We start from the raw sequence: 13,556 nt of genomic DNA, 5'->3' as shown, positions 1-13,556 counted from the left end.
CTCTGCAACTAGAGAAAGCCTGTGTGCTGGAAGGAAGGCCCAGATCAGCCAAAATATAAAAATTTTAAAAAGAGGCCCCAGAGAGCCAGCTCACCCCGTTCCTCCATATGAGGACACACCAAGAAGTCTGCAACCGAGGAAAAGGCCCTCACTTGACCATGCTGGTCCCTTCATCTTGGACTTCAAACAACAGCCTTTCTGTTGTTATAAGCCACCCAGTCTCTGATATTTTGTTGTAGCAGCCTGGACAGACTAAGACAGGGGGTTGGGGTTTTAACCTATGAACTGGGAGGACACCATTTGGTCCATAACACTGTATATAATAGAAATACTGTCCCCCCTGCCCCACATACACACCCAAACACAACCAAGTAACAGAGGCTTAAATAAGATGGGAGTCTTTCTCTCTTACCTGAAAGATGTCCAGGGAGGGGTGGGGGAGCCAGGTGGGTTGCCATGGCAACTTGTCCCACTGACCATAGGTTGGGGTCCTTGGCCTTATGCTCCAACATGCCTGCCAATGGGCACTTTGCTGCCCAGCCAAAGATCAGGAATGAGGAACCGAGGCAGGAGCGAGGGATTTAGGCAGGCATCTCAGAGTCTGGGTCACCCCACTTCCTCAAGCACCCCACACCAAGCTGTCTTCATTCAAAGTTCTGCCCTAGATGCTGAAAGGTTGTTGCTGAGCCACGAAAGATGCCGGGATTCTTGGCCTCCAGGAGAGAAGAATTCAATCCGGGGCCAGAGACAAAGCTTGATTGCTCAGAGCTTTTGTGTAATAGAGTTTTATTAAAGTATAAAAGGGATAGAGAAAGCTTCTGACACAGACATCAGAAAGAGTACCCCCTTGCTAGTGTTAGCAATGGAGTTATATACCTTTTAATTAGTTATTACAATGAATCAAAAGAATGTCTCAAGTTCGTGAAAATTTTACCAGACCCACTCCCACAATTTACATTTTAGGATAACAAGATTAGAATTTAACAATAGGAAGATTCTACCAGACCCACAGGGCTTCCCTGGTGGCTCAGGGGTTAAAGCGTCTGCCTGGAATGTGGGAGACCCAGGTTCGATCCCTGGGTTAGCAAGATCCCCTGGAGAAGGAAATGGCAACCCACTCCAGTACTCTTACCTGGAGAATCCCATGGAGGGAGGAGCCTGGTAGGCTACAGTCCATGGGGTCGCAAAGAGTCGGACATGACTGAGCGACTTCACTTTACCAGACCCACTCCCATGATATACATTCTAAGATATCAGGATTAGTCAGAAGGTTTTCAGGAAGGAGAAACTGTCCTCCAGCCAGATACATTACTGTTGTATAATCCCTAGTACAGAGTTTAAACTGAATTGTGTAATTGACTAAGACTAGCTCAGACTAGCAATCTGCCTGCAAGGCTCGGGAAACCTGGGTTTGATCCCTGGGTCTGGAAGATCCCCTGGAGAAGGAAATGGCAACCTACTCCAGTACTCTTGCCTGGAAAATTCCATGGATGGAGCAGGCTGGTAGGCTACAGTCCATGGGATCGCAAAGAGTCGGACACAGCTGAGCAGCTTCACTGGTGGTGGACTGAAGGAATGTAGACGGACAAACAGTTTGTCCTTTTCTCCTCCTTGAGAATTCCAGACCCCTTTCTCCTCCTTGAGGACCCTTGGACTTCTTATCAATCTGCCTAGGAATTGACTTTCTCAATGCTACAGAGGGGAAACAGATCATAATTTAAAAAATCATAATAAAAAAGACTTTCCTTCCTTTTAGCTTACTAGCTAATCTAGAGTTAAGTTATAAAGGAAGCACACTGATGATCTTATTTACATGCAGTATTCCGTTTGTCTCACAGGCAGAGCTAGTCGGGACCTTCGGGGGGATCTTCTCCTTTCACTCCCTGTCACAGGTCGGGCTGCTTCTTGTTGATGAACAGATGGTAAGTACCATTTGGACTGGGAAGAACCACTTTGGTGACCTTTACCCCAAAATAGGTTTTTGTCAAAACTCATACACTTAGATTATCATATCTGAAATCCATCTAGCTTTTGATTCACCTGTCCATCCATGTATCCATCCACCCACTCATCCACCCATCTACACATCCATCCACTTTTCTACCCATTCTCCCATTTACCTATTAATCCATCCCCCTACCCATCCACCTATCTACCTACCTACTCTTCCATCCATTCATTCTTCCATTTTTCTATTTATCCATCCACCTACCTCCCCACCTATTCACCCAACAAAACACTTATCTGTCCTTCCATCCATCCATTAACCTGCTTATCCATCCATCCATCCACTCTCCCATTCATCCATCCACTCATCCATCCATCAGTCTACTTACTCATCCATCTACCCTTCTACCCACCCACACCACCACCCACCTTCATTACCTCATTCAGCCATGCACTCAGCAATACTTCAGTAGGAATATAAGATACGGTGCATGTGTCACTGGTGGCACCCGAGGCCATTACATGCCTCGTGTCACCCCTTTTTTTAATGATTATTTTCACGTGGGTTGAGAAAATCGGGACATGGAAACCATGACCTCACTGGTATCATTTAGGATAAGACTAAGAAGAGGAATCAGTTCATGCAAAGTACAGTTGAAGAAAAACTATTAAGTCAGGCAAAGATTAAAGTACAGTTGGTACCCCTGCTGCAAAATTCCCTGAACAAAGTGTGTGGCTTTGAAATCTGGGGGAGGCCCAGGGATCAGGAAGCTCCCAGAGGCTGGGCTGCACCTGGTAGCTAAAAGGCCCTCCCTCTAATCACACGGTGGGGCCACCCCCCCATCCAGAGTCCCCTCAAGCACCTGCACACACTGCCAGGGTCCCGTCATGAATAACAGACACTCCCAGAGTCTGGAAATCCTAAGAATATAATGGTGGCCGAGGAATCAGGCTCTGGATACAACCTGTGGGTGCAGGGTGTTAACCACTGGACCACCAGGGGAGTCCCCTTGGTGATTTCTTTTCTCACTCAAGATTGAGTATTTTTCTTTCAGGCCATGTTCAGCTACTCTGACCATCCCTTGAACCGCAGCTTTGGGCTGCCCTTTGACTATGACAGGGCCCTTGACATCCTCATCGCCCCGGGCCAGAAAGGCATCCTTATCTTTTGGTCTGAGAAGAACCTGCTGGTTTCCCGAAACTCAGGTGAGCAAGGCCCAGGGTTGGGGCATAGCCAGTGCAAGTGGCTGTTTTCCCCTCTCCCTTGACTTTAGTGGACCATGACAAGCTGATTCTTACCTTGCCATCTTCATTGCAACCCCGACCCCCACTTTACGCCACCTGGGACATTTAGGCCCTGTAGGCAGGTTCTGAAAGTCACCAGACCCCAAGGGCAGAGGGGCCACATCCAAGAACTGAGATCTTATTTTGAAGCCTATGACACATGAGTCCCAGGAGAGAAGCAAAAGGCAGCCCCCTAGAAGAAGGTGCTGTCAAGGACCTCTGGGCACAACTGTGGCTGCCAGAGCACCTTCAATCACAGCATGCTCCCAAGTACCGGTTAGGCCACCTGAATATGGCTGTTTCCTTCCCATGCAAGAAAAGGGCTTAGGGCTGGCCTGGCCATGCAGGGGGCACCCACTCCAGAAATAAAGTTCTGCCTGATTACATGTTACCTGTACAGTAAGAGGCATCCTAAAGTTCATCTGGTATCCAGTCCATCCCTAAGAGTTCTCACATCAAGATTTAGGTGGGATGGGGAGGTCACGTTTTCTTAAACCTAATGTCTTCCATGAGATATTTTACAGCATTGCATCTCGTAGCTGCATTTTCCTTTGAGTCAAGAATCAAGGGGCTGTGTGGGTGGCAGGGGACCCTCTTGCCAACAAGTGCACAGGTCTCTCTGGATTTACCCCGTTGTCTACTAGGTCAGCTGGTCGAATCTGTCCAGGTGCGAGAAGGACAACGCATCTTGTATAATTCCATTGTCAAAGCCAACATCACCATCCACAGCGTTGCTGCCAGTATGTGCCTGACCCCCGGGTAACTTTCTAGAAGCGCTTCAGACCTGACTTATTCACTCTTGACACACACCGCCCCACCCCCACCGCCAGATCCCACCTGGCCAAAACAAACAGAACATGATTGTTACATGTTCTAGAACAACTCGGGGCAGAAACGTCTGTGCCCTTTCGCAATGAAATGGAATGTCAGTTGGATGTCGTTTGCTGGGGCTGCTCTAACAAACCTCCACAAAGTGGGTGAATTACTATGATTATTTTGGCCACTTCTCAGGGCATGTGGGATCTTAGTTCCGAGACCAAGGATTAAACCCGAGCTCCCTTCAGTGGGAGCACAGAATCTTAACTGCTGTACCATCAGGAAGTCCAAAACCGGGTGAATCAGAACAGCAGACAGGTACTGTTCCCCAGGGCTGCAGGTTCTTAGTTCGCGATCAGTGTGTTGGCAGGGCCGGGTTCTTTGGAGGCCTCTCTTCTTGGCTTGCAGGCGGCTATTTTCCCCCTCTGTCTCCTACCATCTCCTGTGTGGTATCTATGTCCAAATTTCCCTTTTCTTAATATATTTATTTATTTGTGGCTCTGCTGGGTCCTCTTTGCCGTGCAGGCTTTTCTCTAGTTGCGGCAACTGGGGCTACTCTGTAGTCGTGGGGCTCAGGCGTCTCATCGCAGCGGCTTCTCTTGTGGAGCGTGGGTTCTGGATGCGTGGGCTCAGTAGTTGTGGTGCATGGGCTTAGTTGCTCATGGCATGTGGGATCTTCCAGGTCAGGGATTGAACCCATGTCCGCTGCATTGGCAGGTGAATTCTTAACCACTGGACAAGCAGGAAACACCCTTGTCTTTTTTAAACCAAATAAAAATACACATTGGATCTTGCTACCCCTTCTCATGGAAACTTTTAATGGGACTTTCCTTGTTGCTCAGTGGTTAAGACTGTGCTCCCAACGCAGGGTGGGCATGGGTTTGATCCTTGGCTGGGGAGCTAAGATCCTGCATGTCACACAGTGCAACAACAACAAAAGCCTTTTAAGAATATCTTGTGTTCGTCGGAACTCTATATCTGCCAAAGATCAGAAACAACCTGTGCTCATCAGTGGAGCATTGGTTACACAAAGTTATGATTCATCTAAGTAACAGAATGCCAAAGGGTCAACTACACTCATGTGTATGGAAGGAAATAAACATACATTTCCATGCTACTTCAATTAAGAATAAGTACACAGAGTAAAAAATACTCAACTTGTGCTATTAAAAAAAAGAAAAAAAATACAAAGCAGCTTAAAGGGTCCCAGAATATGATACCCAAGTATATAAAGCTACTGAAAAGCATGTTTACTAAAATGCTAACAGTGGTACCTATGTCAGGGCTCAGCATACTGTGGCCCATGACCCACCATGGGTTTTAAATAAAGTTTTATTGGCACATAGTCCTGCCTATCCATTTACAAAGTGTCCATAAGCTGCTTTCCCGGGGCCAAATGCTTGTAACAGACATCACATGACCAGCAAAGCAGAGCATTCTTACCACCTGGTCCTTTACAGAAGAAACTTGCTGACCCCTGGTCCGTATGATGGGACTTGGGGTAACTTTTTAAACTTTAATATTTAATATGTTTATACTTCTGTCCATGGAAACAACCCCTGTTTCAATTTTTGTTCTGTTTTGTTGGCTTTCCCTAGATGAAAATGAACTGGCAGTTTTGACTGAAGAGAATAATTTATATTATGGCAGCCTGGGAATCCAGTCAAGTTCTCTGATCAAAGTGGGTAAAATCCCGATGTTACTCAGTTGTTAAGGACTAACAGTCTTGTTCTCAAACATCTGATCCTTTTTATAAAGAAATTGCTCTAGTTATTAAAATAGCAGTTAGTCATTTAATAGCAATAATGATAATATAACATGAATTTTAATTAATTTGACACCTGAAAAGTAGGTGTCTCAACAAAGGGTATCTAAGACTTAGCTTGGCCTTTTTGGTTCTTGTTCAGTCGCTCAGTCGTGTCTGACTCTTTGTGACCCCATGGACTGTGGCAGAGACCATGGGGTTTCTTAGAGTTTTGTTTTTGGCCTACCTTCTGTAAATATGAATCATAAGGAAAGTTAAATCCTCAAAAAAATATGAGAATGAGCTGATCTCATAAGTCACTCTTCTCTTAGTTTGCAGACCAAAACATCTGGTCCCAAGAGGCAGTCCTGATGTTCACTGACGTGGGGATGCTGGAAATACTGACCCCGCTTCGTGACGTGCTCTTTCCAGCTTTCGATTTCCAGAAGTGCCGCCTGAATATCCAAGCCCTTCTCATGGATCCCCAACTCCAAGCTGGCGTCTGCAAAGTATGTGGTCGTGATTTGGGGTAGGGAGAAGGTCAGTTTCCAGAAAGATATTAGACCGTCCATTTCCAAAGGGCCTTTGGACCACAGCAATCAGTGGAATGAGAAAAAAGAAGTGCCATTTAAAAAAATTTATTTGTTTTTGGCTGTGCTGGGTCTTCCTAACTGCTCGGGCTTTTCTCTAGTTACGGCGAGCGAGGATGTCACTCCAGTTGCAGTGCTCAGGCTTACTGTTACAGAGCACAGGCTCTAGGGTACTCGGGCTTCAGTGGCTGTAGCACGTGGGCTCAGCAGTTGCCGCTTCTGGGCTTTAGAGCACAGGCTCAATAATTGTGGTACACGGGCTTAGTTGCTCAGCGGCAGGTGGGATCTTCCTGGATCAGGGATCACACCCATGTTTCCTGCATTGGCAGGTAGATTCTTTACCACTGCAGCCACCAGGGAAGCCCAGTCAAGCACATTTTGTCCAAAATATCCTTTTATGATGGTGCTACTGGGGCTACTCTCCAGTTGCTCTCTTCTCACTGCAGTTGCCTGTCTTGCTGAGCACGGGCTGTGCAGCATGGGCTTCGGTAACTGTGCCGCACAGTCTTAGTTGCTCCGTCAGCAGCTGGGATCTTCCTGAACCAGGGATAGAACACATGTTCCCTGCAGTTGGCAGGTGGATTCTTTACCACTGGACCACCAGGGAAGTCGGTGACTCACTTTTAAAGAACAGGGTCTGGATGGTGAGACAGCCACTCAGCGTTGGAGGAACCTCCACCTTCACACCACCACCCTCACCAGGAGACCAGGATGCACATGGGCAGCGATGAGCCCTGTTGCCAGGAAAGAACACTTCAGTTAACTGTGTCGTCCCTTATCAACCCCAGGTCTGGAACCAGAAGCAACTTGTTGGTTCTCTTCCTAGGACACCAGGCAGCCTACACACGATCTCAAAAACCACGTTAAAAAAAGACAAGATACAATTTCTCCACTTGTCCTCCACACCTTCTCCTGAGTCAGCAAATAGCACAGGGAAAGGGTCTCCTCATAAAATTATTCTGGTGAATATATGAAAACAAAATGATAGAATATTGCCCTGCGCTGATGCTCAGTGTTGGAAAAGAGAGATAGTCGGCCATTAGGTGCCACCTACAGAAGATGGATCACCCACTTGCTCTCCCATCTCAATTCTGCCCTAATCTGATGGATCCAGCTGCCAATCTGCCAGAAAAGGCAGAGCATGGAGGAACGGGTGTTGAACCTCACCAGGGAAAATCCAGACGATGGGAAATCTACAGGTTCAATGGCATAGAGGGACTTTCATGGTGGTCCTGTGGCTAAGACCCCACCCTCCCAATGCAGGGGCTCTGGGTTCAATCCCTGGTCAGGGAACTAGATCCCACATGCTACAACTAAAGATCCCCTGTGCAGCAAGTTAGATCGAAGATCACATGTGCCACAACTAAGACCCGGCGCTGCTAGATACATTTGTTTTCTTTTTTTAAAGATGCCTAGGAAAGAAATGAAAAAGAAAGGAAGGGAGGGAAAACTGTAGGTTGAAGAGACTGAAAAAGACAGTGTTTACAAACAGAAAAACTAAGTTACGTCATCTGGGAATGCATTGTGCTATGCTGTGGTGTCCGACTCTTTGTGACCGCCTAAAGTGTAGCCCACCAGGCTCTTCTGGCCATGGGATTCTCCAGGCAAGAACACTGGAGCTGGTTGCCATTCCCTACTTACTCCATGGGATCTTCCCAACCTGGGATCGAACCTGAGTCTCATGTCTCCTGCATTAGCAGGTGGCTTCTTTACCACTGAGCACCTAGGGAAGCCCTAGGGATGTGCACTCGGCAATCATTCTAGGAAATGGGGAGGGAGGTGGGAAGGAGGTTCAGGATGGAGGGGACACATGTATACCTCTGTATACACATGTATACCTATCGGCATCAGTATGCCGATACATACTGATGTATGGCAAAAACCATCACAATATTGTAAAGTAATTAACCTCCAGTTAAAATAAATAAAGACATAAAAATCATTCTAGGAAGAAACGCAAGTAAGTGATTACTGCAGAAGTCAGGCGGGAAGCGGGGCAGGCTACTTCTGGAGAGAAAAAGGGCTGTGACTAGGGAGACCTCCAGGGTCTTCCAGGGGTGCAGGGTCCAGTGGGGAGTGGCTTGAGTGCCAGCCCAGGCTGCCGCACCTACCAGACTGAAAGGGTCCATCCCTAGGGACCCCCCACCTGCCACTGGCCACTTGCTCTGTATTTTGGGGAACAGAGGCTTGATTTAATTGATCCAAAGATTGATGGATTATTTTTTTTTCTTTTTAAACATAATTTATTTCTAACTAGGTGGAGCTTCTGCAAGGGGAATTTGAAAACAAAATGTACACCATTGACATGAACAGCCAGTTGGAGTTGACAGCCCTAATGATACCCCGGCCAGGCATGTTACCTGTCCCACTAGTAAGGACACTTTATCTGTTTGACAAGTGTCTCAACATCTGCCATCCTTGGCCTCATGTCTCGTGCCCACAGTTCCCAGGCTCTGGAAATTCCCTAGCATCCTCCCAGAGAGACACTGGCTCACGAAGCCCCCAGAGACTTCTCCTCTTCCTCCAGACACCAGCATCCACGTGTCGCCGTGGCTGTCCCTCTGCCCACCCTGCCTCCTTTCTCTGTACCTCTATGCTGGTCCTCCAACCCCCTTCGGAGCTGCCCCGGACCCTTTCCAAAAACGCCTTTTCTTCCCAGCTCAGCCAGCGTTGGCTTTCCCGCTTGCAGGGCATGCCTGAGAAAAAGTGGGCATCCCTGGACCTGAAACCCAGGTGTCCAAACCTGGACCCTTGGGTGCAAGCAATCAAGCTGAAAACAGGGGAGTGGTCCAATGTTAAGATTCCAGGGGATGTCCAGTCAGCTGGGACCAGGGCCCGAGAGAGGAGCCGGCCTGGCCGCCGGATCTTGTCCTGCGCTCTCACCCGTACCCCTCAAGCCCCCTCCCTGCACAGGACGAGCCTCTCCGCGCACGAGGGACCAGTCTGGGTCTTGTGGCACTTCAGCCTCAGGCTGTCCTCACAGAGGGCCTCAGAGCCACAGTTAGGGGGTATGTATGACAAGGAGGGCATATTTGGGGATGGAACCTGCAGTAGTATTTGCGGAGCAAGCTGGGTCTTCAGTCCGAAGGGGCACTGGGATCACTGGTTGTTGCGCCCCCAAGCTGTGCCCTTCCACTCCTGCCAGCACCCGTACAGCGCATGCGCCTCCCTTCCCGTTTCCGCACCCCCAGGTATCGGTGAGCAACCCCCACTCCCTGGGGCTGCAAGCGGTCATCTGTGAGGACGGCTACACCTACGATGGCAACACCAAGCACAGACTGGTGAGCTCGTTGTCCCGCACCCACCCCGTGTACCCCTCCCCCCACTCCCACCAAACCCTCAGGCTGAGGGGCTCGGCCTTGACCTGCAGATGTCAAGGGTCACCTGATGATGTCCCTCAAGGTCTGACCTCCATCCGTCATCCCTCCCTTACAAACATTCAGATAAGGTGCTGCAGGGTATGAAGAAGCCCCTGCCTCTTCCCCACCTAGGCAGGTGACAGTCCCCCAGAAGAGGGATGGGAGGAGGCATCAGGAGGCAAAACGGGCCGCAGGGAGGGGCTTGACTTAAATATGGGTCTGGGTGATCTTCAGGCCACAGCCAGGGTCACACCAGGAAGTCTGGACTTGACCCCAGACCACAACAAACTCTTTGCACCAGACCTTGTCACATCATAGTTAAACAGGAGGGGAAACTGATTCATACGCCACGGTGGGTCCCCAGGACAGAGGCAGCGAGGGAATGAAGGAGCTTGGGAAGAGGGTCCATTTCCATGAGCTTCTAGAAGGAAATGAGAACCAGAGATGGGCTGGGTGGCTCCCAGGCTCCTCCTCCCAACTCCCCTACACCCATCCATCCCCACCACCCACCCACACCTGGTCCTGCCCTCCTCCTGAACCCCATTCCAGGACTACCCTGGGGCTGTCCCACAGTGGTAGCTGCATTTTGCATTTTCTCTCTTGGTTCCACAGAACATTTCCCTGAAGCAACAGCACCACTGGGGCAGGGCTGACCCCAACTTCACCTCCAGGTATGTCACCACCTGGATGGTAGTGGCAGGTGGCCCCAGGGTCTCTGTAGGGTTCCCTTAGCAGGAGCTGGGGAAAACAGAACCAAGATCCAGGCTCCCCTAATCCAAGGGCAGTAAAGCAAGAATGACTGAAAACTCTTTAGAGAAAGACAAATAGCATATGATGTGACTGACTCGTGGAGTCTGAAATATGACGCAGATGAACCTATCTAAAAAACAGGAACAGACTCACAGACACGGAGGACAGACTTGCTGCTGAGTGGGGGAGGGTGGTCGGGAAGGAGGGATGGATCAGGAGTTTGGGGTTTAAAAAAAAGTTTGGATACAGCTGTTAAAAGAATGATGTTAAAACATTATATGCAGCAAGGTGATAATACAATTGGGGCTCAGGTGTTCTTTTCAATAAGCTATTGTATATCAATTAAAAAAACTGACTCAAGAAGAGGTAGAAACTAGAGGGAGGGTGGTGCCACCATGTCTGAGCCCATGGTTCTTGGTCAATATTCTGGACTGAATGGAGAAAAGATGAGTGAATGAATGGAGCAATGAATGAATGGATGGATGGGGGGGGGGTGGATGGATAGACAAATGGGTGGACAGATGGATAGATGGATGAATAGAAAAATGAATGGATGGATTAGTGATGCTTTTTACAGTTACACACACTCCCATTGCCTTGTAGCATAAAGAGACCCACAATATCTACCATCACTCTGGACATCGCCAACAAAGAAATTTCATGTGTGGACCTTAAGCCACTGGTATGACCCAAACTTCTGCCATCTCATATTCTTTGTCTTTCGTGTTCAGACTAACGGCAGCAGGCCTTCACTAGCTTTCCCCAAGGGGCTGGCTGAGCTCACACTCAGGATCTGGAAATGGATGCTGTCCTGTCCCGGATGCCAAGGTGGCTGCCCCTCCCCTTCATCTTCCCCAGGGCTGTGCCTTAGGACTCACCATCCTCAGAGCAGGTGTACCAGCTGGGAGTTATCAAATGGGGGATCTTCATGGCACCCCATACCTGGTGCAGGTTTTTAGGGAATGACTCCATGAGTCCCAGGCACCTGGTCACCGCATCTCCATCCAAGCTCAGGGTCTCCAGTCCCTGTTGGGTTGAGTGTGACCCCTCGTGGGCTTTCACCGGGGCCAGGCGATGGGCGTCCTCACTGACTTGGGTCAGCATCCCCATTTACCCCCTTCCTCTCCCCTGCCCCGTGTCTCCCCACCTGCAGACAGCGCTCATCTCAGTGGGGTGCGACCTGGAGAAGAAGATCGTCATTCAGAAGTGAGTGTGTCAGGAGGGTGGAAGTGAGGGGTGGGGAGAGGAAAGTGGGGCTTGAGGACGGTATGAGACAGTCACCATTGCTTCACAGTTGCTAAAGGTGGGTGACACTGCTGTCTACTTTTGTATATGTTTAACATTTCCATGAGGAACAGCTCAATAAGGAATCATAATAGATTAACTTTGAGTTTCCTGCAGGTGGCTGCCCCTCCCCGCCATGGACTTGGGTGATATTCAGCTGTTCTTTCTGTTCCTTCAGCCTCTGCTCATTCTCTTTCTCCCTTTTAATCCCTGAGTTCTTCATTTTGATTACAATTGCTGAGTTTTTGTGTTTAATAACCTGCTGAACATTTGGGGGAACTTTGCCTCCAGTTACCGCAGGGAATGCAGCCAAGGAAAGTATTAATGCTTGTATGTATTTCAGAAAGTTCACATGTGAAATGAAATTGTTTTAACTGTAAATATTTGAGTTTATGTAAGGATGTGCACACTGTGCTAAAAGGCAGTATGTCTCAGTTTGTGTGTAATATTAACATGCAACTTTGGGGTTAAAGTTTTTTCTTAAAAAATTAGTGGTTTACATTTAAAAAAAAAAAGAACAATCACCAGCATGAAATTGCCACAAAAAAAAAAGAAGAAAAGGGAGCTTCTGTGGTGGCTAAGTGGTAAAGAACCCTCCTGCCAGTGCAGGAAACATAGGTTCGATCCCTGATCCAGGAACATCCCACATGCCAAGGAGCAACTAACCCTGTGCACCTCAGCTACTGAGCCTGTGATCTAGAGCCCGGGAGCCACAGCTACTGAAGCCTGCAAGTTCTAGAAGCCCCACTCCGCAACGAGAGAGGCCACTGTGATGACAAGCCCATGCATTGTAACTAGAGGGTAGTCCCTGCTCACCACAACTAGAGAAAGTCCACTTGCAGCTAGGAACAGGAAAATCCAGTGCAGCCACAAATAAATAATTAATTAAAATCAGTGGCTTACATTTTAAAAAAGAAAAATCACCAGCATGAAATTTTAAAAAGAAAGAGAGAACCCTGAAGATTGGTCAGATCACCATAGTTTTCCCTTCAGGCGGTGGTGTGCTGGTCAATGGGCAACAGCGAGTTCTGGGTAGGTGGGAAGCCTGCTTTGGTAGCTTTTGCCATTCTTACAGTATAAATGCTCCCACTGAGCCCATTGATGGCTACCGACATGTCTCTACTGCCCCACAAAATTCCTGAGGATTTTATGGCTAGCAAGAGCCAGCCTCAGCACTTCACCGAAGAAGGGCACTAATAAACTCAAGGGATGATTTTACCACATTTTTCCCCCAAAATGGAAACACTTTATTGAGTCAGTCAATGATGTATTTAGAATATATTGCAGGAAAGCATTTTAAAACAGTCTTTTCAAAGCTTCTGCCCTAAAGAGGGTCAGAACATAATTTGCCACATGTGTAATGAACAAAAGACTTGTATCCAGGATTTATAAAGAATTTCTATGAATCAAAAAAAGAAATGACAAACGAAGAGAAAAATATGGGCAAAAGGCTTGAGCAGGCACTCCCAAATAGAGGGTGGGGGGAAAGGCTGATCAATACATAAAAAGTGCAAGAAAGGTTGTCCACCTCAGTAAGAAAATGAAAACAAAAATGATACACATTATAGAGGGTTATTCACCAGCATAGCGACAAAGCCTGGATGGTAGCAGTAGAACTTGAGGGTGGGAACCCCCTGGCAGCTTCGGGAACTTCCAGACATAGCTGGTGGTGTTTTTTCAGCTGCTTTAGAATGTATATCTTTCCACCAGCAATTCCACTCATGCACATTTGCACTGACCCAGGTTCCAGAATGTTCTCAGCAGCATTATTCTTAATAGCTC

General features: G+C 48.1%; 1 protein-coding gene across 11 annotated transcripts in view; it reads left to right on the top strand.

The window, feature by feature from the left end:
* CATSPERD (cation channel sperm associated auxiliary subunit delta) overlaps window positions 1-13,556 on the top strand; it is a 37,691-nt gene that overhangs the window by 13,156 nt on the left and 10,979 nt on the right. For 8 of the 11 annotated variants that reach the window (XM_015472063.3, XM_024994967.2, XM_024994965.2 and 5 more), the window contains 10 exons: window positions 1,839-1,922; window positions 3,003-3,153; window positions 3,876-3,971; window positions 5,646-5,728; window positions 6,124-6,300; window positions 8,639-8,752; window positions 9,573-9,662; window positions 10,353-10,411; window positions 11,094-11,172; window positions 11,644-11,696. In XM_015472063.3, the coding sequence (XP_015327549.2) occupies window positions 1,839-1,922; window positions 3,003-3,153; window positions 3,876-3,971; window positions 5,646-5,728; window positions 6,124-6,300; window positions 8,639-8,752; window positions 9,573-9,662; window positions 10,353-10,411; window positions 11,094-11,172; window positions 11,644-11,696 (986 nt within the window). Of the gene's footprint in view, window positions 1-1,838; window positions 1,923-3,002; window positions 3,154-3,875; window positions 3,972-5,645; window positions 5,729-6,123; window positions 6,301-8,638; window positions 9,390-9,572; window positions 9,663-10,352; window positions 10,412-11,093; window positions 11,173-11,643; window positions 11,697-13,556 lie in introns of those variants that run through there. The other 3 variants (XM_059888636.1, XM_059888637.1, XM_059888642.1) reach the window with 3 other exon arrangements.

Source organism: Bos taurus, chromosome 7, assembly GCF_002263795.3.
Source record: "Bos taurus isolate L1 Dominette 01449 registration number 42190680 breed Hereford chromosome 7, ARS-UCD2.0, whole genome shotgun sequence".
In the NCBI taxonomy this organism is placed as follows: domain Eukaryota; kingdom Metazoa; phylum Chordata; class Mammalia; order Artiodactyla; family Bovidae; genus Bos; species Bos taurus.
The sequence above is the reverse complement of the archived record's forward strand: the minus strand, read 5'-3'. Positions and strand labels throughout refer to the sequence as shown.